This window comes from Scyliorhinus torazame, chromosome 7, assembly GCF_047496885.1.
Source record: "Scyliorhinus torazame isolate Kashiwa2021f chromosome 7, sScyTor2.1, whole genome shotgun sequence".
Lineage (NCBI taxonomy): Eukaryota > Metazoa > Chordata > Chondrichthyes > Carcharhiniformes > Scyliorhinidae > Scyliorhinus > Scyliorhinus torazame.
Genome location: NC_092713.1, coordinates 299501326 through 299525280, shown reverse-complemented (window position 1 = coordinate 299525280; position 23955 = coordinate 299501326). Strand labels below are relative to the sequence as shown.

The window sequence follows — 23955 nt, the reverse complement described above, 5'->3', positions numbered from 1 at the left end:
AATGGGTCAGTACTGAGGGAGTGCTTCACTGTCAGAGGAGCAGTTCTGAGGGAGTTCTGCACTGTCAGAGGGGCAGTTCTGAGGGAGTTCATCACTGTCAGAGGGGCAGTCCTGAGGGAGTGCTGCACTGTCAATGGGTCAGTACTGAGGGAGTGCTTCACTGTCAGAGAGGCAGTTCTGAGGGAGTGCTGCGCTGTCAGAGGGGCAGTTCTGAGGGAGTTCTGCACTGTCAGAGGGGCAGTTCTGAGGGAGTGCTCCACTGTCAGTGGATCAGTAGTGAGGGAGTGCTACACTGTCAGAGGGACAGTACTGGGGGAGTGATGTACTGTCAGAGGGACAGTACTGAGGGAGTGCTGCACTGTCAGAGGATCAGTACTGAGGGAGTGCTGCATTGTCAATGCGTCAGTACTGAGCGAGTGCTGCACTGTCAGAGGGTCAGTACTGAGCGAGTGCTGCACTGTCAGAGGGTCAGTACTGAGGGAATGCTGCACTGTTGGAATTGTCACCTTTAACCACAAAGCAAAGTCTCATCTGGCTTCTCATCTGGAAACAGAGTTATTATCTCTGGGTTGTTACCCGTGCCACGTGATAGCGAGACGAGGAATAGGGAGAGAGAGGAGTTGAACACGTGGCTACAGGGATGGTGCAGGAGGAAGGGTTTCAGATTTCTGGATAATTGGGTCTTATTCTGGGGTTGGTGGGACCTCTACAAACGGGATGGTCTACACCTGGACCAGAAGGGTACCAATATCTTGGGAGGGAAATTTGCTGATGCTCTTCGGGAGGGTTTAAATAAGTTCAGCAGGGGCTTGGGAGCCTGAATTGTAGCTTCAGTATACGGGAGGTTGAGAGTAGTGAGGTCATGAGTAAGGTTTCAAAGTTGCAGGAGTGTACCGGCAGGCAGGAAAGTGGTTTAAAGTGTGTCTTCTTCAATGCCAGAAGCATCCGGAATAAGGTGGGTGAACTTGCGGCATGGGTTGGTACCTGGGACTTCGATGTTGTGGCCATTTCGGAGACATGGATAGAGCAGGGACAGGAATGGTTGTTGCAGGTGCCGGGGTTTAGATATTTCAGTAAGCTCAGGGAAGGTGGTAAAAGAGGGGGAGGGGTGGCATTGTTAGTCAAGGACAGTATAACGGTGACAGAAAGGACGTTTGATAAGGACTCGTCTACTGAGGTAGTATGGGCTGAGGTTAGAAACAGGAAAGGAGAGGTCACCCTGTTAGGGGTTTTCTATAGGCCTCTGAAAAGTTCCAGAGATGTAGAGGAAAGGATTGCAAAGATGATTCTGGATAGGAGCGAAAGCAACAGGGTAGTTGTTATGGGGGACTTTAACTTTCCAAATATTGACTGGAAATGCTATAGTTCGAGTACTTTAGATGGGTCCGTTTTTGTCCAATGTGTGCAGTCGGGTTTCCTGACACAGTATGTAGATAGGCCAACGAGAGGCGAGGCCATATTGAATTTGTTACTGGGTAATGAACCAGAACAGGTGTTAGATTTGGAGGTAGGTGAGCACTTTGGTGATAGTGACCACAATTCGATTACGTTTACTTTAGTGATGGAAAGGGATAGGTATATACTGCACGGCAAGAGTTATATCTGGGGAAAGGCAATTATGATGCGATGAAGCAAGACTTAGGATGCATCGGATGGAGAGGAAAACTGCAGGGGATGGGCACAATGGAAATGTGGAGCTTGTTCAAGGAACAGCTACTGCGTGTCCTTGATAAGTATGTACCTGTCAGGCAGGGAGGAAGTGGTCGAGCAAGGGAACCGGGGTTTACTAAAGCAGTCGAAACACTTGTCAAGAGGAAGAAAGAGGCTTATGTAAAGATGAGACATGGAGGTTCAGTTAGGGCACTCAAGAGTTACAAGTTAGCTAGGAAGGACCTAAAGAGAGAGCTAAGAAGAGCCAGGAGGGGACATGAGAAGTCTTTGGCAGGTAGGATCAAGGATAACCCTACAGCTTTCTATAGATATGTCAGGAATAAAAGAATGACTCGGGTAAGAGCAGTGCCAGTCAAAGACAGTTGTGGGAAGTTGTGCTTGGAGTCTGAGGAGATAGGAGAGGTGCTAAATGAATATTTTCTGTCAGTATTCACACAGGAAAAAGACAATGTTGTCGAGGAGAATACTGAGATTCAGGCTACTAGACTAGAAGGGCTTTAGGTTCATAAGGAGGAGGTGTTAGCAATTCTGGAAAGTGTGAAAATAGATAAGTCCCTGGGCCGGATGGGATTTATCCTAGGATTCTCTGGGAAGCTAGGGAGGAGATTGCTGAGCCTTTGGCTTTGATCTTTAAGTCATCTTTGTCTGCAGGAATAGTGCCAGAAGACTGGAGGATAGCAAATGTTGTCCCCTTGTTCAAGAAAGGGAGTAGAGACAACCCCGGTAACTATAGACCAGTGAGCCTTCCTTCTGTTGTGGGCAAAATCTTGGAAAGGTTTATTAGAGATAGGGTGTATAATCATCTGGAAAGGAATAAATTGATTAGAGATAGTCAACACGGTTTTGTGAAGGGTAGGTCGTGCCTCACAAATCTTATTCTTTGAGAAGGTGACCAAACAGGTGGATGAGGGTAAAGCAATTGATGTGGTGTATATGGATTTCAGTAAAGCATTTGATAAGGTACCCCACGGTAGGCTACTGCAGAAAATACGGAGGCATGGGATTCAGGGAGATTTAGCAGTTTGGATCAGAAATTGGGTAGCTGGAAAAAGACAAAGGGTGGTGGTTGATGGGAAATGTTCAGACTGGAGTCCAGTTACTAGTGGTGTACCACAAGGATGGGGCCACTGCTGTTTGTCATTTTTATAAATGACCTGGAGGAGGGCGTAGAAGGATGGGTGAGTAAATTTGCAGATGACACTAAAGTCGGTGGAGTTGTGGACAGTGCGGAAGGATGTTACAAGTTACAGAGGGACATAGATAAGCTGCAGCGCTGGGCTGAGAGGTGGCAAATGGAGTTTAATGCAGAAAAGTGTGAGGTGATTCATTTTGGAAGGAATAACAGGAAGACAGAATACTGGGCTAATGGTAAGATTCTTGGCAGTGTGGATGAGCAGAGAGATCTTGGTGTCCATGTACATAGATCCCTGAAAGTTGCCACTCAGGTTGAGAGGGTTGTTAAGAAGGCGTACGGTGTATTAGCTTTTATTGGTAGAGGGATTGAGTTTCGGAGCCATGAGGTCATGTTGCAGCTGTACAAAGCTCTGGTGCGGCTGCATTTGGAGTATTGCGTACAATTCTGGTCGCCGCATTATAGGAAGGATGTGGAAGCATTGAAAAGGGTGCAGAGGAGATTTACCAGAATATTGCCTGGTATGGAGGGAAGATCTTATGAGGAAAGGCTGAGGGACTTCAGGCTGTTTTCGTTCGAGAGAAGAAGGGTAAGAGGTGACTTAATTGAGGCGTACAAAATGATCAGAGGATTGGATAGGGTGGACAGTGAGAGCCTTTTTCCTCGGATGGTGATGTCTAGCACGAGGGGACATAGCTTTAAATTGAGGGGAGATAGATATAAGACACATGTCAGGTAGGTTCTTTACTCAGAGAGTAGTAAGGGCGTGGAATGCCCTGCCTGCAACAGTAGTGGACTTGCCAACACTAAGAGCATTCAAATGGTCATTGGATAGATATATGGACGATAAGGGAATAGTGTAGAAGGGCTTTAGAGTGGTTATACAGGTCGGCGCAACATCGAGGGCCGAAGGGCCTGTACTGCGCTGTAATGTTCTATGTTCTCAGGTAGGTGAGAGGTTTACCATGGCACAATTGGAAACAGTGCAGATCAGTTCTCCCTGGAATCTTTCTCTCTGCCTACAGGAAAAATCTGAGATGAAATAGAAAGGACAACGTGCATTTCTCTGGTGCCTTTCACAGTTTCACATCCTCCCGACTTGTACCACAACTAGGTACTTTTCTCGTGTATTCTTTATTGTGAACACAGCAACTAATGTGTGCACAGCAAGCTCCAACAAAAACAATGCGATAAAGAGCCAAGTAGTCTGGTTTTCTTGTCCTTGTTTCTTGGGGGGCAGGTTAATAAGGGGGTCAGGGGTTATGGGGAGAAGGCAGGAGAATGGGGATGAGTAAATGTCAGCCGTGATTGAATGGCGGAGCAGACCCGATGGGCCGAGTGATCTCATTCTGCTGCTATGTCTTATGGTCTTAGGTGTTGGCCAACAGAGCGGAACGATTTCCCGTGGTGTCAGAAGGTATAAGTGAATGTGGTATCTGGGCGGTGGGATGACCCTTAATTCTGACCTATTTTGTCTTCCAGAAAGCTGATATCGCAGTGGCCCCACTGACCATCACTTTGGTGCGAGAGGAGGTCATTGACTTTTCCAAACCCTTCATGAGTTTGGGGATCTCCATCATGATTAAAAAGCCCCAGAAGTCCAAGCCGGGGGTTTTCTCCTTCCTGGACCCCTTGGCGTACGAGATCTGGATGTGCATTGTGTTTGCCTACATTGGCGTGAGTGTGGTCCTGTTCCTGGTTAGCAGATTCAGCCCGTATGAGTGGCAAACGGAGGAGTACGAAGACGGAGCCGATGCCCAAAGTCTCGACCAGACCAACGAGTTTGGAATATTTAACAGTCTCTGGTTCTCTCTGGGCGCCTTTATGCAGCAAGGATGCGATATTTCGCCAAGGTTGGTCTTTTAAACCTTCACCTTTGTGCATTTTCGGTCCCAATCTGATGCCATGGTGCATATATCTCTATTCGCTTTTTTTTAATAGACCCTTTTTATTCTCTTTTCATTCCAAAAACAAAAAATCACTGGTCCAAAAGGGGATAAAGGATTTCAATTAAAAAAAGACCCTGTTTTTCTATCAGGGGGTGGAAATGGAACAGCGATGTACTTGTACCATCACTGATCTATTTCCAGAAAACATTATATACACCATTCCGAGACCGTAAAATGCATAGAGTTAGTGTAGGGCACACAGTCCGCTTGGAGGGCTACCGTGTTTTTGCTGCATATACCCATTTTACGGTCCACGGTTAACGTGTATATAAATAACTAAGCACTTCAAAACAAAACAATTATTGAATTTGAGTGAATGTTAGAGCAGGTTACTATGGTGTTACAAGGCATGCGAGTGGCTCAGATTGTAAAGCAATCATCTTGTGCACAGCTTTTGATGATTGGTGGCTGATCTTGTACTGCTTTGTGCGTATGTTTATATGTATGCGTGCATGTATGTGTGTGCATGTGTGTATGCATGTGTGTACATGCATGTGTTTGTGTGCGTGCATGTATGTATTTATGGGTGGATGTGTGTGCATGTGTGTATGTGTGTGTATGCATGTGCATGCGTGTACGTATGTATGTGTGTGCATCTGTGTACATATGTGTGTGTGTGGATGTGTGTGGGTGGTAGGGAATAGGGGGTTAATCCGAACCAGCGGGGAACTGAGGGAATTGGACCAAGCATCTGATCTGACTTTCCATAACGCCGAGCAAAGTGTGAATGGGGATGAGGGATGGCCGTATCGCAACATACTCCTGCCAGGCTAGGTTGGGGTTAAATCAACCCCAAGTTATGAGGGTGAAACTGGTCTGGAGAGGGAGTGTGAAAAGGGCAAGAGAGAAAACGTACTGCCTATTTTACACTGCGTCTGGTTTCCTGACATTGATTTCAGGGGATCTAACCAGGCTGCTGCTGCCTTCACTAGTCTGGGGAAGCATTACTGATGAATAATGCAGCCAATGTATTCGAAACTCCCATTTGTATGTTTCTCGACTGGTTGGCACCAGCACTTTCGAATATCACTGTGCCTAGTATTGTCTGTGAACTTCATAGTATCAAACATGCATTGGGTATAGAATCAGAATTGTACAACACAGAAAGAGGTCTTTTGACCCTTTGTGAAAGTCTGAATGAGGTATCGAACAGGTACTACTTCCCCTCTCTTTCCCCGTGCCCTGCAAATATATCTTGTTCAGGAGTTTATACAACTTCCTTTTGAAAGTTACTGCAGATTCCACTGCCACCATCTTCACAGGCACTGAATCCAGATCACAATAATTTGCTGTATAAATAAATTGCTCCTCATTTTGCCTCTGGTTCTCGAGCCAATTATTTTAACCTTGTGCCTTTGAGTTACCAATGCTTTCATCCAGGCAAGCTACTTCTCCTTATTCACTCTATCAAAGCCATTCCTAATTTTGAAAATGTCTATTAAATCTGCCCTTAATCCTCTTGGCTCTAAGGAGGATAAGGACAGCTTCTCCAGACTCTCCAAATACCAAAATCCTGCATCCCTGTTACCATTCTAGTAAACCTCCTCTCCGAGGACTTGACATCCATCTTAAAATGTGACACCTAGAATTAAACACTATCTTCCAGCTCAGTGTTTTATGAAAGTGGAGTATATCTTCCCGTACTCAATTCCTCTATTAATGAAGTCAGGGATTCCGCATGTAGCAGCCTCATGTTCAAATATGTGCTCGCGCACTCCTCTCTCTGTTCCTGCACCTCCTTTAAAAGTATCCGACTGAGTTGAAATTGCATCTCCTCATTCTTCCTTCCAAAATGTATCCCGACCCATTTCTCTGCATTAAGTTTCGTCTGCCATAAGTCTGCCCATTTCACCTTTCTGTGTATGTCTGTTAATGTCCACCTCTGTGTTTGCAGCATTTCTCACTGAATTGCATCTGCAAATGTTGAAAGTAAGTCCAGTACACCCAAGTCCATTTATGTCAAAATAGTCCTAATATTGACCCCTCCACTTTGAAATACAACCATTGCAAGTGGCTCTCTGCTCTCTGTACCTTAACAGATTTTGTATCAATCTTGCCGCTGTTCCTTTTATCCTTCAATATTGTTCACAGGTCCGTTAGGTGGGACTTTGTAAAGTGCCTTTTGAAAGATTGGCTGAAATATTCCGGCAGCACCTGCTGTATAGATCTTCCACTGACAGAGACCCCCCCCCCCTTCAGAATCCCTGGCAGCAGAGGGTGCAAACAACAAGAAATCCCGTTGACCGCAGGGTTTCTATATTAATGTGTTATTTTCCATATGCTAATTAATTATGTCCTTGAGGGAAGGAAATCTTCCATCCTTACCGGTGTGGCCCACTTGTGACTCCAGACCAATTCAGGGCAATTAAAGATGGACAACGAATGCTGGTCTGGCCCGCGATATCCACATCCCGTGAAAGAATTTAACGATTGGTTGGCAAGTCAACCCTGATTGGCTGAAGCGTTGCCGTAGAAAAATCAATGAGGAATGAAAGGCCCCACCAAGCTCCCAGGTCGCACCCCCTTGTCCTGATGATGAGTGCTGGACAAAAAGCTTCGACAACATGTCCCTTTTCAGCAACGTGCAAGTTCTGTAGCACCAAGTGCCTGTTTACAATGTACCTGCTACCTGTGAAAATAAGGAGGAAGACTGTGGAGAGGACAGCTAGAATTCTGACAGAAACACCATGGAGGAAATACAAAGGAAAGAGCACCTTAGAAAGCCTGGAGTCAAGAAGGGATTCAGTATTTAAGAGGATAGATAGTATCCACTGCCGCACGATAAAAGAGTCCTGAAGAGTTTGTTGCCTACCTCGTGTCAGGATAAAGGATATCATGGGGTGGATATCATTGGAGAGGAATTTAGATAGGGAGGGAAAGGTAAGCTCCATTTGTTGTGGTCGATGTCAGGAACAGGTATCGGGATAAACCAGGGAAAGAAGCCCTTTCCTGGGAATATCAAGAGCTAGGAATTAAATTAAAAAGCAGGACCTCATGAGTTGTAACCGAGGGATTATTGGCTGAGCCATGGATGAATGGGTATCGAAAAGGGAGATCAGGGAAGTGAGTTTTGGGCTGTAAGTCTGGTGTAGGAAGGGGAGGTTCCATGTTATGGGACACTGGCTTGAATACTGGGAAAGGGAGAAACTGTAATATTGGGATTGGCTGCAATTGAGCTGGAGTGGGAATCAGTGTCCGAGTGGAAAGGATAGATCGGACTGGAGACTCGTAAAACCGGATCCCAGGTCGGTTAGCTCAGTTGGCTGGATGCCCGCTTCGTGATGCGGAGCAACATCAGCAGCATGGGTTCAAATCCCATACCGGCTGAAGTTATTCATGAAGGCCCCGCATTCTCAACCTCGCCCTCACCTGAGGTGTGGTGACCAGTCAGCTCTCTCTCTCTCTCTCTCTCTCTCCCAACGAAAGGAGAGCAACCTATGGTCGGCGTGGACTATGACGACTTTCAGTAAACAAGGGATAAATAGACCAAGAGAATAAAGATATCGGGAATAGTACAATTTCAAAGATCACTAAAAGTAGCAATGCAAATAATAAGCCCAAAGATTAGAGGCATTTGGAAAGGTGAAAGAAAGATTCAATGAGATGATAGCAGATAAATGGCACAGCGTCAGGAGTGACAACTCTGAAACAAAGGGTAAAAAGTGACTTGAGGGGTGAAGTGGGAGTGGCGTGGATAAAATAGTGAAAGTATTAGGCCTTTAAAAAAAATTCTTACATAGGGCAAGGGTGTCACCGACTAACCCAGCATTTTTATTGCCCATCGAGAAAGTGGTGGTGAACTTTTTAAACTCCTGCAGTCCTAGTTAACACCCACAGGGCTGTTAGGGAGGCAGTTCCAGGATTTTGACCCAGCAACAGTGAAGGAACTTTTCCAAGTTTCCAAGTCAGGATGGTGCATGGCTTGGAGCCGAACTTCTAGATGGTGGTATTTCCCAAGCATCTGCTGCCCTTACCCTACTAGGTGGCAGAGATCGCAGGTTTCGAAGGTGCTGTCGAAGGAACGTTTGGTTGGAGATATAGGGCGTGACATTGGGGGGTTGGGAGCGTCCATTATTTTGGTGTTGCGGATGTTGTTCAGGGACCAACATAGCATCCAATGGGCATACGGACGCTTCTGCCGCAATCACCTTGGTGACGGGTGTTAGCTCACGTGCAGGTAACATCTGCGGAAAGCAAAGCAAACTGATCATGTGCCAATCAGTGTGCTGGTTGAGGCCAGCAGGTGGTAATTTGGAAATCATGCCCTTTCTTAACCTCATACAGCTGAACACAAATTAATAACAGAAAGGATTCCTCCACCACTGGGATGGCAACTTGTTATCTAAATGGGGAGAGACTTCGGGGTGCTACAGTGCAGAGGGATCTGGGGGTCCTTCTTGAGTCACAGAAAACTAACATGCAGTGCAGCAGACAATAAAGAAAGCAAATGGGATATTGGCATTTATAGCTAAAGGGCTAGAGTATAAAGGTAAGGAAGTGTTGTTGCAACTATACAAGGCATTGGTGAGACCGCACCTGGAGTATTGTGCACAGTTTTGATCCCCTTATTTGAGGAAAGATGCAGTGGCATTGGAAGCAGTTCAGAGGAGGTTCACAAGGTTGATTCCAGAGATGAGGGCCGGGATTCTCCAATCCCGCGGCCAAGTTCTGACGCCAGCGAGAAAAGCGGCGCCAACCACTCCGGCATCAAAGGTTCTCGTTCATCCGATATGCTCCCCTTACCAGGGGGCTAGGTCGGCGCAGGAGTGGTCCCCGCAGCTCCAGCCAGCGCTGAACGGCCGGCGCGAGTTCGCGCTTGCGCGCTCCGGTCGGCTTGATTCCACGCATGCGCGTGGGTTCCCGTCTCCGCGCCGGCCCGCAGGCAATATGGTGGAGCCCTACAGGGGCCCGGCGCGGAGGAACATAGGCCGCCCACCGATTGATAGACCCCGATCGCAGGCCAGGCCACCGAGGAGGCCCCCCCCCCCGGGGTCGGATCCCCCCCGCACTCCCCCCCTTCAGGACGGCCGCCGTAGACACACCTTCCAGGTCCCGCCGTGTGGGACCTGAGTAACCCACGCCGGCAGAACTCAGCCGAATTCGGCGGGCACTCGGCCTGTCGAGGCCCGGAGAATCGGGGGGGGGGGGGGGGGGCGCTTTCAACAGCCCCCAACCGGCATGGCGGCGATCCCGTGAGCACCTGAAAATCACGCTGGAGAATCGGCGAGCCGGAGTCGGCGCCGCACAGCGCGATTTGTGCACCCTCCCCGCCCCCCGCCGGGGATTCACCGACCCGGCGTTGGGTCGGAGAATCCTGGCCGAAGGGTTTGTCATGTGACGAGTGATTGAACAGTTTAGGCCTATACTCTCTCAAGTTTAGAAGAATGTTGGGTGATCAAATTGCGGTATACAAGATGCTAAAAGTTATGGATAAAGTAGACGTCGAGCGGATGTTTCCTCTTGTGGGGCAACCTGGAATGAGAGGTCATAATCTTAGGGTAAGAGATAGCAAATTTACAACGGAGTTGAGGAGAAATTACTTCTCCCAAAGAGTTGTGAATCTGTGGAATTCGCTACCCAGAGTGCGGTAAATTTAAGGAGGAGGTAAGACAGATTTTTAACTGATCATGGAGAACGGGTAGGACAGTGGAGTTAAGGCCAGGATGAGATGAGCCTTGATCGAATGTCAGAGCAGACTTGATGGGCCAAATGGCCTAATTCCGCACCTATATCTTATGAACTTATGAACTTACCAGCTCCTTACAGATAAGTTAGCGGTTGATTACTTTATTTCAATTCAATCACACTATGTGGTATCACTGAGAAGGGCAGCATTTATTGCTCATCCCAGCTGCCCTGCAATGAATGTCTCACTCGGCCATTTCAGAGGGAAGTTACGAGGTAAAGACATAGCCATGGGCCAGGAGTCACATATAGGCCAGACCAGGTGAATTTAGCAGATTTCCCTCCCGAAATGATGCTAGCAAAGCAAACGTACTTTTCTGACAATTTTGTAGTTACATGGTCACCATGACTGACACCAGCCTCTTTATTTGAGATTTAATTATTAGCCAAATTTACGTCATGGTGGGAGGTGAAATCATGGGTTGAATTTTATGGGGCACCCTCGGGCAGGAAAGCAGGTGAGTGGTGCGCCCATCATTCTGCCTACCCGACCCAACATGATTTAACAGGTGGCATAAGATAATGGCACACAACATGCAGCCCCGCGTGTTTTAACCCTGCGGACTGTTAGTCAGTAAAAACAATGAGGGAGGGTGGGGGTATTGGTGCTTCTTGTTGGGCCCCCAGTGTGAATCAGAGCAGCATTTCCCCCCTCACATCCCCCTTGCTCTCTTCCCCTGACCAACCTGCCCCAGCTCACTGAGGCCCCACTGAGATTTCAGATTTACTTGAATGCCTGGCTCCATTGCTAAGCACCGCCTCCTTTGGCCTACCTGCAATACCAGCAGTGGCCACCACTCCTGTTGGCGCTGCCGCTGTGCAGAGCTGCCAGCCTCCCAATTGGCCAGCAGGACTTTCTCCCGGAGATGGATGGAAGTCCCGCCTCATATTAACTAAAGGGCCATCGCCTGAAAAAGTAAAGTTGAGTGAGCTGGCTAAGCGAGGGTGAGCTCTCGCCTGGCATTTACACTAGAGTGTGGGGAGCCCACCCTCAGCATATAATTGAGCACCAAATCACTAAACCAGCGTTTTCTAAATCTTTATTTCCCGGGACCCACTTTTGGCAACTGGCCAACCATCAGGACCCATGCCAGCTGACCTTCGCAATGCACGCCATGTTCGCTTACCTTTTAATGTGAAAGGGGCATCTGCTTTGTCCTCACTATCACACTTGAATCCAGTTCAAAGAAGGAGAGGGCATTGCAGATATCAGGTGCAGTCTTCAGCCAGTTCCTTTGTGCCAACTTCATCTCTATGAAAACGGAAAATCCAACATTTACACATGTAGGTCGCTGTGACGGCCATCAGCAACAAAATGCGTGTATTACTCAGCACTGGATACTCCTGCAAATGCTACACCAGAATGCTGACAGCCATGTGGGCTTTTGCCACATTTTTAATGTGGTATTTCAGGTAAACCGCAATTTGGAGTCAGCTGTAAGTTAATAATGAATTCTGGGGTCTCAACCTGAAAAGTAGTTTTTCACCCACCACTTCAAATTCTGAAACCTCTCTCATTTGCCAGTACTTCCCTGCATATAACACACATGGGCTTTGCCTCCTTATTTGCTTTTCACAATTGACAAAACCATACCTCCATAAAACATCATTCTCCTTCTTTGTTCCGAGTTAAGTTTCTTTTTTCAGGGCTGCTAACCTGAGGCCCTGGATCTCTAATGCCACAACTGCTGTGTCCTGCCCTGGACTCTCCTGAGCAGCTCTCTCCAACAAATTCTATTGTGAGATCATGTCCAACAGGTAAACTGCCTATTTGAGTCTCTGGCCATCTCTTACTTTTAAGAAAACCATTGATCTTCACAGTTCACTTGCCTTGCTTGCAGCAGCTTCAAAATCAAAACAACTCTGCTCCCTGCGTTGGCGCCACAAGCACGTACCTGGATGGCGCTTCACGTCTATTCTACGTTCAGGGTACGTGACCTGCTCTCTGCTGCCACTTCTGGCTGGAAGACGCCACACAGAGTAATCATGTATCTCTATTTAAAAGGTGGCAGCGGCCGCAATTCTCGATGTAAAAACCGGTTGCAGATGTTGGCCATTCCTCCCGTGATTGGGACCACCACGGGAACAGCGGGACTGATCTCGCTGCAACCCTCCTGACACCCACCTGCGACCCACCCATGGGTCGCAACTTGACTTTGAAAAACCATGCTCTAAACCATTCACCCTGTCTTCTGCATTACCATTATGAAGACATAACCACTATGCTACTGCTCCGTGGAATCTTATCACTGTTGCTATTGTTAAGACCCTTGAAGACACTGATAACTTTTTAAGCCATTTTAATTTCCAATGCCTGACTGAATGGATCACATGACAAGATTTCAGGGTTAAAGGCGTTTGCTGTAACAAACAAATTAAAAACAACATTGACTAACCACTCATATGTAGATAACTTAAGTCTAAACTGCAGAAAAGAACCCCCAATACAACTGACCATTCCACGCCATGGTTATAATTTACCCTGTACTTTAGGTGGGCACTTCATTCTCCAGAAACCAGTTCAGAACTAATTTGTTTCCTTTTTCTTTTCCTAATTCGGTAACTTCTAATCCTAGAACTGACTTTCACTGTGGAAATTACTCTGATTATTCCTATCCTCTAGCCCAAGCTAGGCAAATCTTCCTGCCTCTTTTAAACCTCAGAAACCTGGGGCGAAATTCTCCCGAAACGGCGCGATGTCCGCCGACTGGCGCCCAAAATGGCGACAATTAGACGGGCATCGTGCTGCCCCAAAGGTGCGGAATGCTCCGTATCTCTGGGGGCCGAGCCCCAACATTGAGGGGCTAGGCCGACGCCGGAGGAATTTCCGCCCTGCCAGCTGGCGGAAACGGCCTTTGTTGCCCCGCCAGCTGGCGCGGAAATGACATCCCCGGGCGGCGCATGCGCGGGAGCGTCAGCGGCCGCTGACAGTTTCCCACGCATGCGCAGTGGAGGGAGTCTCTTCCGCCTCCGCCATGGTGGAGACCGTAGTGGAGGCGGAAGGGAAAGAGTGCCCCCACGGCACAGGCCCGCCTGCGGATCGGTGGGCCCCGATCGCGGGCCAGGCCACCGTGGGGGCACCCCCCCCGGGCCAGATCGCCCCGCGCCCCCCCCCAGGACCCCGGAGCCCGCCCACACCGCCTTGTCCCGCCGTTCAAAAGGTGGTTTAATCCACGCCGGCGGGACAGGCAATTTATCGGCGGGATTTCGGCCCATCCGGGCCGGAGAATCGAGTGGGGGGGGCCCGCCAACTGGCGCGGCCCGATTCCCGCCCCCGCCGAATATCCGGTACCGGAGACTTCGGCAACCGGCGGGGGCGGGATTCACGGCAGCCCCCGGCGATTCTCCAACCCGGCGGGGGGTCGGATAATGACGCCCCAGGTCTCTTCAATCTGAGCAAGAGGTCCCACCTGTGTTATGCATGGTTTTCTATAAAGTCTACATTTTCTTTGCTTCAGATGCAGAAATGGCTACCTCTGTCTCTTGCCCTCTGTTTCACAGATGACTTCTGACTGACCTATGTGCAACCTACACATACGAAGAAAGTCATGATGCCACATAGTAGTGAGAGAGCAGGCAATCAGCATGCTGAAACAGCACTGCTGCCTGGGCTGCACTGGAGGAGTCCCTTACTGCTCCCAGGGTGGATGTCAAGACTCACAATGGCCTGCTGCACATTGCAAATCCTCACCAGCATGATTTAAGAACCATTGAATCAAGAAGAGGAAGGTAGTAGACAGTCCTTTCTGCTCTAGAAGAGCACATTTACATAAAAGTAACTGCACCAATTCACCATTCAAAATGGCAGCTCCATACCTCCTGTCCCCTGATGGTCACTGACAATCACAATGTCTGCTTGACCACAATGTAAACATAAAAGTCACCACAAAATAAACAATCCAAATGAATTTTATCAAATCATGCCATATTGCAAACGAACATGAATTATCAATCTTATGAATTCCCCCAGTGCCTGCCCTGCGGGTGTATTTACCTGAGCCAGTGCTTCTACACAGTGCTGCGGGTGTATTTGCCTGGGCCAGTGCTTCTACACAGTGCTGCGGGTGTATTTGCCTGGGCCAGTGTTTCTACACAGTGCTGTGGGTGTATTTGCCTGGGCCAGTGCTTCTACACAGTGCTGCGGGTGTATTTGCCTGGGCCAGTGCTTCTACACTGTGCTGCGGGTGTATTTGCCTGGGCCAGTGCTTCTACACAGTGCTGCGGGTGTATTTGCCTGGGCCAGTGTTTCTACACAGTGCTGTGGGTGTATTTGCCTGGGCCAGTGTTTCTACACAGTGCTGTGGGTGTATTTGCCTGGGCCAGTGCTTCTACACAGTGCTGCGGGTGTATTTGCCTGGGCCAGTGCTTCTACACAGTGCTGTGGGTGTATTTGCCTGGGCCAGTGCTTCTACACAGTGCTGCGGGTGTATTTGCCTGAGCCAGTGCTTCTACACAGTGCTGCGGTTGTATTTGCCGCGGCCAGTGTTTCTACACAGTGCTGTGGGTGTATTTGCCGCGTCCAGTGCTTCTACACAGTGCTGCGGGTGTATTTGTCTGGGCCAGTGCTTCTGCACAGTGCTGCGGCTGTATTTGCCGCGTCCAGTGCTTCTACACAGTGCTGCGGGTGTACTTGTCTGGGCATGTGCTTCTACACAGTGCTGCGGGTGTATTTGCCGCGGCCAATGCTTCTACACAGTTCTGTGGGTGTATTTGCCGCGTCCAGTGCTTCTACACAGTGCTGCGGGTGTATTTGCCTGGGCCAGTGCTTCTACACAGTGCTACGGGTGTATTTGCCTGGGCCAGTGCTTCTACACAGTTCTGTGGGTGTATTTACCTGGGCCAGTGCTTCTACACAGTGCTGTGGGTGTATTTGCCTGGGCCAGTGCTTCTACACAGTGCTGTGGGTGTATTTACCTGGGCCAGTGTTTCTACACAGTGCTGTGGGTGTATTTGCCTGGGCCAGTGTTTCTACACAGTGCTGCGGGTGTATTTGCTGCGGCCAGTGCATCTACACAGTGCTGTGGGTGTATTTGCCTGGGCCAGTGCTTCTACACAGTGCTACGGGTGTATTTGCCTGGGCCAGTGCTTCTACACAGTGCTGCGGGTGTATTTGCCTGGGCCAGTGTTTCTACACAGTGCTGCGGTTGTATTTGCCGCGGCCAGTGCTTCTACACAGTGCTGTGGGTTTTTTGCCTGGGCCAGTGCTTCTACACAGTGCTGCGGTTGTATTTGCCTGGGCCAGTGCTTCTACACAGTGCTGTGGGTGTATTTGCCTGGGCCAGTGCTTCTACACAGTGCTGTGGGTGTATTTGCCTGGGCCAGTGTTTCTACACAGTGCTGCGGGTGTATTTGCCTGGGCCAGTGCTTCTACACAGTTCTGCGGGTGTATTTGCCGCGCCCAGTGCTTCTACACAGTTCTGTGGGTGTATTTGCCGCACCCAGTGCTTCTACACAGTGCTGCGGGTGTATTTGCCCGGGCCAGTGCTTCTACACAGTGCTGTGGGTGTATTTGCCTGGGCCAGTGCTTCTACACAGTGCTGTGGGTGTATTTGCCTGGGCCAGTGTTTCTACACAGTTCTGTGGGTGTATTTGCCTGGGCCAGTGTTTCTACACAGTTCTGTGGGTGTATTTGCCTGGGCATGTGCTTCTGCACAGTGCAGCGGCTGTATTTGCCGCGGCCAGTGCTTCTACACAGTGCTGCGGTTGTATTTGCCTGAGCCAGTGCTTTTACATGGTGCTGCAGGTGTATTTGCCTGGGCCAGTGCTTCTACACAGTGCTGTGGGTGTATTTGCCTGAGCCAGTGCTTCTACACAGTTCTGTGGGTGTATTTGCCTGGGCATGTGCTTCTGCACAGTGCTGTGGGTGTATTTGCCTGGGCCAGTGCTTCTACACAGTGCTGCGGCTGTATTTGCCGCGGCCAGTGCTTCTACACAGTGCTGCGGTTGTATTTGCCGCGGCCAGTGCTTCTACACAGTGCTGCGGTTGTATTTGCCGCGGCCAGTGCTTCTATACAGTGCTGTGGGACATTTGCCGCGGCCAGTGCTTCTACACAGTGCTGCGGGTGTATTTGCCTGGGCCAGTGCTTCTAAACAGTGCTGCGGGTGTATTTGCCTGGGCCAGTGCTTCTACACAGTTCTGTGGGTGTATTTGCCGCGGCCAGTGCTTCTACACAGTGCTGTGGGTGTATTTGCCTGGGCCAGTGCTTCTACACAGTGCTGCGGGTGTATTTGCCTGGGCCAGTGCTTCTACACAGTGCTGCGGGTGTATTTGCCACGGCCAGTGCTTCTACACAGTGCTGCGGGTGTATTTGCCTGGGCCAGTGCCTCTACACAGTGCTGTGGGTGTATTTGCCTGGGCCAGTGCTTCTACACAGTGCTGCGGTTGTATTTGCCGCGGCCAGTGCTTCTACACAGTGCTGCGGTTGTATTTGCCGCGGCCAGTGCTTCTACACAGTGCTGCGGTTGTATTTGCCTGGGCCAGTGCTTCTACACAGTGCTGTGGGTGTATTTGCCGCGGCCAGTGCTTCTACACAGTGCTGCGGTTGTATTTGCCGCGGCCAGTGCTTCTACACAGTGCTGCGGTTGTATTTGCATGGGCCAGTGTTTCTACACAGTGCTGCGGGTGTATTTGCCGCGGCCAGTGCTTCTACACAGTGCTGTGGGTGTATTTGTCTGGGCCAGTGTTTCTACACAGTGCTGCGGGTGTATTTGCCGCGGCCAGTGCTTCTACACAGTGCTGTGGGTGTATTTGCCTGGGCCAGTGTTTCTACACAGTGCTGCGGGTGTATTTGCCGCGGCCAGTGCTTCTACACAGTGCTGTGGGTGTATTTGCCTGGGCCAGTGCTTCTACACAGTGCTGCGGGTGTATTTGCCTGGGCCAGTGCTTCTACACAGTGCTGCGGTTGTATTTGCCGCGGCCAGTGCTTCTACACAGTGTTGCGGTTGTATTTGCCTGGGCCAGTGTTTCTACACAGTGCTGCGGGTGTATTTGCCGCGGCCAGTGCTTCTAGACAGTGCTGCGGTTGTATTTGCCGCGGCCAGTGCTTCTGCACAGTGCTGCGGGTGTATTTGCCTGGGCCAGTGCTTCTACACAGTGCTGCGGTTGTATTTGCCGGGGCCAGTGTTTCTACACAGTGCTGTGGGTGTATTTGCCTGGGCCAGTGCTTCTACACAGTGCTGCGGTTGTATTTGACTGGGCCAGTGTTTCTACACAGTGCTGCGGGTGTATTTGCCGCGGCCAGTGCTTCTACACAGTGCTGCGGTTGTATTTGCCGCGGCCAGTGCTTCTACACAGTGCTGTGGGTGTATTTGCCTGGGCCAGTGCTTCTACACAGTGCTGCGGTTGTATTTGCCGCGGCCAGTGTTTCTACACAGTGCTGTGGGTGTATTTGCCTGGGCCAGTGCTTCTGCACAGTTCTGTGGGTGTATTTGCCTGGGCCAGTGCTTCTACACAGTGCTGTGGGTGTATTTGCCGCGGCCAGTGCTTCTACACAGTTCTGTGGGTGTATTTGCCTGGGCCAGTGCTTCTACACAGTGCTGCGGGTGTATTTGCCTGGGCCAGTGCTTCTACACAGTTCTGTGGGTGTATTTGCCTGGGCCAGTGCTTCTACACAGTGCTGCGGGTGTATTTACCGCGGCCAGTGCTTCTACACAGTGCTGTGGGTGTATTTGCCGCGGCCAGTGCTTCTACACAGTTCTGTGGGTGTATTTGCCTGGGCCAGTGTTTCTACACAGTGCTGCGGGTGTATTTGCCTGGGCCAGTGTTTCTACACAGTGCTGCGGGTGTATTTGTCTGGGCCAGTGCTTCTACACAGTGCTGCGGGTGTATTTGTCTGGGCCAGTGCTTCTACACAGTGCTGCGGGTGTATTTGTCTGGGCCAGTGCTTCTACACAGTGCTGCGGGTGTATTTGCCTGGGCCAGTGCTTCTACACAGTGCTGCGGTTGTATTTGCCGCGGCCAGTGCTTCTACACAGTGCTGCGGGTGTATTTGCCTGGGCCAGTGCTTCTACACAGTGCTGCGGTTGTATTTGCCGCGGCCAGTGCTTCTACACAGTGCTGCGGTTGTATTTGCCGCGGCCAGTGCTTCTACACAGTGTTGCGGGTGTATTTGCCTGGGCCAGTGCTTCTACACAGTGCTGCGGTTGTATTTGCCGCGGCCAGTGCTTCTACACAGTTCTGTGGGTGTATTTGCCGTGGCCAGTGCTTCTACACAGTTCTGTGGGTGTATTTGCCGCGGCCAGTGCTTCTACACAGTGCTGCGGGTGTATTTGTCTGGGCCAGTGCTTCTACACAGTGCTGTGGGTGTATTTGCTGCGGCCAGTGCTTCTACACAGTGCTGTGGGTGTATTTGCCTGGGCCAGTGCTTCTACACAGTGCTGCGCGTGTATTTGCCGCGGCCAGTGCTTCTACACAGTGCTGCGGGTGTATTTGCCTGGGCCAGTGCTTCTACACAGTTCTCTGGGTGTATTTGCCTGGGCCAGTGCTTCTACACAGTGCTGCGCGTGTATTTGACGCGGCCAGTGCTTCTACACAGTGCTGCGGTTGTATTTGCCGCGGCCAGTGCTTCTACACAGTGCTGCGGTTGTATTTGCCGCGGCCAGTGCTTCTACACAGTGTTGCGGGTGTATTTGCCTGGGCCAGTGCTTCTACACAGTGCTGCGGTTGTATTTGCCGCGGCCAGTGCTTCTACACAGTTCTGTGGGTGTATTTGCCGTGGCCAGTGCTTCTACACAGTTCTGTGGGTGTATTTGCCGCGGCCAGTGCTTCTACACAGTGCTGCGGGTGTATTTGTCTGGGCCAGTGCTTCTACACAGTGCTGTGGGTGTATTTGCTGCGGCCAGTGCTTCTACACAGTGCTGTGGGTGTATTTGCCTGGGCCAGTGCTTCTACACAGTGCTGCGCGTGTATTTGCCGCGGCCAGTGCTTCTACACAGTGCTGCGGGTGTATTTGCCTGGGCCAGTGCTTCTACACAGTTCTCTGGGTGTATTTGCCTGGGCCAGTGCTTCTACACAGTGCTGCGCGTGTATTTGACGCGGCCAGTGCTTCTACACAGTGCTGCGGGTGTATTTGCCTGGGCCAGTCCTTCTACACAGTGCTACCCCAGTAACTGCAGCATGATTGGTAGACGCTTGCTGAATTTTACTTGGGGAGACTGCATTCAGGCTTGGACGACAACCTCAAGCAGCTCTGCGACTAGAAGACTCACTGCTGACTGCATCATCCCCAGCAACAGCATTGTGCCTGCCTTGGCTCAGCAGATTGCACTCTGCCTCCAAATCCAAAGGCTGTGGGTTCAAGTTCCACTCCAGAGACCTGACCATAGAATTTCATTGATACTGAGGGAATATCACACTGTCTTTTCTGGATGAGTAGTTTGTTCGTATTGAGGCCCTGTAAACCCTCTAAGGTGGATGTAAAAGGTGACAATATGGAAGTTATCCCCAGTGTCCTGGCCAATACTTATCTCCCAATCAATATCACTCAAACAGATTATCATCATTATCATCAAACTGCCTGTTCGAATTCCTTTTGTTACTTTAAACACTGGAGGACGCACACATCGATTGTAACAACTGCAGATTCAGGTCTCGAATAAGAAACCCATGTTGTACAATTCAGTGTGCACTCACAATCCACCATTCCAATACATGTATATGGGTCTTTAATGAGCTCGTTTACACAATCTAACACAAATAAACCAGTATATCATACAGCATAATCAAACTCGAGTACAATTTACAACAGTTCATACACCCCTTGTACTAACTCTGCCTTTGATCTCTACATTCTATGCATGCTACCAGTAAATGGCAGAGAATGAATGGTACATTAAACTGCCATCAAAATAACAATGTGTGGATGGAAAGATGCACTTAGATCCTCTCAATCTTTTCCAGTTGTTCTGTTACTATGGTTATATGGCCCACTTTATTTCACTGTTGTAAACACCAGTGATCAAACCAATACCTCGCAGAACAATCAGTGAGTGACGTTCCCATATTCCATAATTCTTCCATCTTTACAAGAAACCTTCGCCTTACACATAATGTCCCATGTTCTCTAAAAGCTGTTTCAAGTCATTTTGAGCTAATGTCTCAAACTACTCAGAACACGGGGAATGTGAACCCTCTTTCCACACTCCCCCACTTTTTCTCCCTGTCCTTTCCAGCAGGGGTTACCTGGGTAACAGTTGTACAGTCATTTTAGTCCATTAAAAATAATCGATCAGTTTTTGAATACATCATTCATGTTAAATCAAAATTATTAGACCATTAACCAAAACCGCACCAGCATAAGTACTGGGAGCATCGGGCTCCATTCAAATAAAAAATCTCATGAGCTCACATGTGACGTTCTCAATTTCAGCCTAGTGATGGTTATGGTCCAGGACAATAATTTGATTCAAATATCAAAGACGTTGAAACCGTGTTCCTCATTTCCGCATCTCGCTTCGAAATAGCAACATGATTAGCCTTGACAGAGGGTTACTACAAACTTGAATTCCCAGGATGCAATTTCAGAGTCCATTGTTGTAAGATCATTTCATGTGAATAGAATTGCAAATTAGCACCCTCCACAATTAGAAACAATTTGACAAAAAAAGAATATGTAAAGTATTTGATCACTGATACCAACAAAACATTTAGGAGGAGGCAAATTATTGTTTGTGGAACGTTGCATTTCCAAAGATGACAAACCTAGGCATCATCAATCAGTGTATAAAATAATCGGAATCAACTCAATTCACGCGCTCTGAGAAAGTGGTCAGAAATGCAAAAATGCCAATTATTTATGTGACCATCTCCTGTCTGGACCTGGAGGCTTTCACTAAATTTGCAACAACCAGGATTTCATGTGGCTGCAATGAAATTCAGGCTCTCACAATTTAACAGGGCAATCCATCTAATTACTTCCACATTAATTCAAAACATTATTCTACTCACCAAACACACATACATCTGGAAACGGAATACACAATCAGTGACACAGCAACAGCTGCTCACACCTCGGAGAAACAGTAAATTGCATCACCTTTTTCCTTTGTTTCCATCAAGTGGCTATCCAGATTATTGGTTAAAAACAAACAATAAAACTGAAATGCTTGTTTTCAAAGTGAAATAAAAGTTTTGACATCCACACCCTGTGATGTCTGAAAATTCCACGCCAACATCCTGAATTTAAAATGCAATCCAATCTTAAATTGGAACAATCACGTTTCACATTCGCACTTCCATCCGCACCTGCATCTGAGATAATATTGAGTCTTGTAATGAGTTTAAATGCCAAATTTATGCTTCTTCGGTTCTTAGCGGGTTACAGTTTGGAAGACCCTCTGTCCCAATCGCTGTCTTCGGGCACCTCTGCCACCATCCCGGAACTGTTTCCGGAGTTGTATTCAGGGCCTTCCGGTGACCAGGCAGCGGGGGCGGAGCAGGCATCTGCACCACCACTTCCGCTGGCCCGGGGCCCCGGGAGGAGCCTGAGGAGATCCCGCCTGTCGATGATCCCGGTGACAGGATCAAGGCAGCCCCTGGATTGGTTGGTGGGCCCGTGTCGCCCGGCGCACTCAGTGTGGTGGAGGATTCGGGCCCGGAGGGCGACTGTCCGAAGGCTGTCAGCCGCCCAGTGTCGGGAGCGCAGGATGCACAGGACGCCCTGTAGCGGGGTACGGGTCTCACTCGTGCCTGACACTGTGTCGCCCCTCACCCCCTCTGGGGACTCCCGGAATCTGGCCCATCAGAATTGAAGGTTCTTTTATTTTTCTGCCTCCGTAGATAGTTCAGGCAGTGCCCTATTGGGCCCTCCCCTTCCACCAACACCCCGACTCCCTCCCTCCCCACCACCCCCCTTCCTTTCCCTTCTGTTGGTACAGAAGCGAGGGTATCTGGACTCTCCAGCGCAAAGTTTAGAGCTTGTACCATTTGTTTTTTGTAGAAATGTGTTGTGAACTGTTTTAATAATCAGAGTAACCACCCCCTCCCTGTACATTTGTACTGAGGGGAGGGTACCCTGTTTCTCCAACACAAAATTCGGGGGCGATTCTCCGAGCCCCGTGCCGGGCCGGAGAATCGCCGCAGCCACACCACGATGCCCGACGCCGGTACACGATTCTCCACGGTGCGGAGAATCGCCGCCATTTGCACCGGCGCGTTTGGCGCGGCGCCGGCCGCGGGCCACTGGAATCAGCGGGGCCGCAATACTCCGGCCTGGATGGGCCAAGCGGCCATGCAGATACAACAGAGTCCCACCACCGCCGTTCACCCCTGGTCGTTGCCGGCGGGAACGGCCTGTGGGTGGGGGCTCCTTCACCGGGGGGGGGGTGGGGGGGGGGGTGGGGTGGGGGGGGGGGGGTGGGGGGGGGGGGTGGGGGGGGGGGGGCCTCCGATGGTGTCTGGCCCGCGATCGGGGCTCACCGATGGGCGGGCCGGCCACTCCCCCCCCCCCCCTCCCCGGGCCTACTTCCTGGTGCGGCCGGCCCCTGAAAACCGACCGCATGTTAGTCGGGGCCGGCGTGCAAAAGAAGTCCCCTGCGCTTGCGCGGGTTGGCACGGCGCCCATTTGGCACTGCGTAAACTGCGTGAACCGCTCCAGCGCCGTGCTGGCCCCCTGTGGGCCAGAATCGTACGTGACCGGGGCCGTTTTGCGCCGTCGTGAAACGCGACGGTGTTCACAACGGCGCGAACTCTTGGGCCCAGTTTTGGAGAATCGCCCCCTTAGTGTTTGTACCGTTTGGCCTTGTATATATTTTTTACTGTTTTAATAAAAAGATAAGGTCAAACCCAGACCTCGAGGCCAAGCAACACACTTTCAGCCAATTCCAAACCAAAAACAAGTTTCTCAAAAAATGATGCACAGGACATACAAACAATAACATTCAAATAGCAGAAGAGGAGCAGCTACAATGGGTTAACAAGGCAATGGGTAATGCAAAGACAAACACAGACTCTTAAAACAGACTTTCATTCACAGGTCAGGACATTCACACATTCACACTTAGAAACTGAAAACAATATGCAGTTTCCCCGTTTTGAAGTAAAATAGAGCACGTTGCCTATTTCATTCTCAAAGCAATTTTAACTTTTGCTGTGGGCTTGTTAAACCTTTTTCCTCCTGACCCTTTTCCGTGACGCGGGGATTTTTATGGAACTCTTTTACAACGTTTGCATGTTGTGACTCAAGTTACATCCTCCTGCACAAATCCTTTTCTTCCTGTCCTGTTCAGTAACTTTACCCATCCTCCCTCATTTCTGGAACCTATAGCCTTACTAAAGGCAGAGTTTAACTTCACAATAAAAGATGCAAAGTCAGGCTCTTGTCACGGGCAACCGGGAACCTTCTCCCACTTTCCACATCACTGGAGGTCAGATGGAGTAATGAGTGTAGGTGTCCGAGGAGTCAAAGAGCTGTCTAATTGCTCCTCCTCTGTTCCTAACGTCTCGAACCATTCAGGCGCCCAGATCAGAAAGGGTAAAAGGAGCTGTACTCGTTTTCAGCTTCTGGACCAGGACATCCTCCA

The 23955-nt window shown here is 49.7% G+C and overlaps 1 protein-coding gene and 1 long non-coding RNA gene across 6 annotated transcripts in view; one reads left to right on the top strand and one right to left on the bottom strand.

The window, feature by feature from the left end:
• Positions 1-23955, top strand: part of LOC140427122 (glutamate receptor 1-like) — a 310380-nt gene that overhangs the window by 175073 nt on the left and 111352 nt on the right. For all 5 annotated transcript variants that reach the window (XR_011948394.1, XM_072512660.1, XM_072512659.1 and 2 more), the window contains exon 11: positions 4286-4656. Coding sequence is in view for 4 of the 5 variants with exons in the window: in XM_072512660.1 (XP_072368761.1) it covers positions 4286-4656 (371 nt within the window). In the remaining variant the exon portion in view is untranslated. The remainder of the gene's footprint in view (positions 1-4285; positions 4657-23955) is intronic.
• LOC140427125 (uncharacterized) overlaps positions 1-23955 on the bottom strand; it is a 108634-nt gene that overhangs the window by 6737 nt on the left and 77942 nt on the right. The window contains exon 2 of the long non-coding RNA XR_011948397.1: positions 11565-11689. This is a non-coding gene — a long non-coding RNA (uncharacterized lncRNA). The remainder of the gene's footprint in view (positions 1-11564; positions 11690-23955) is intronic.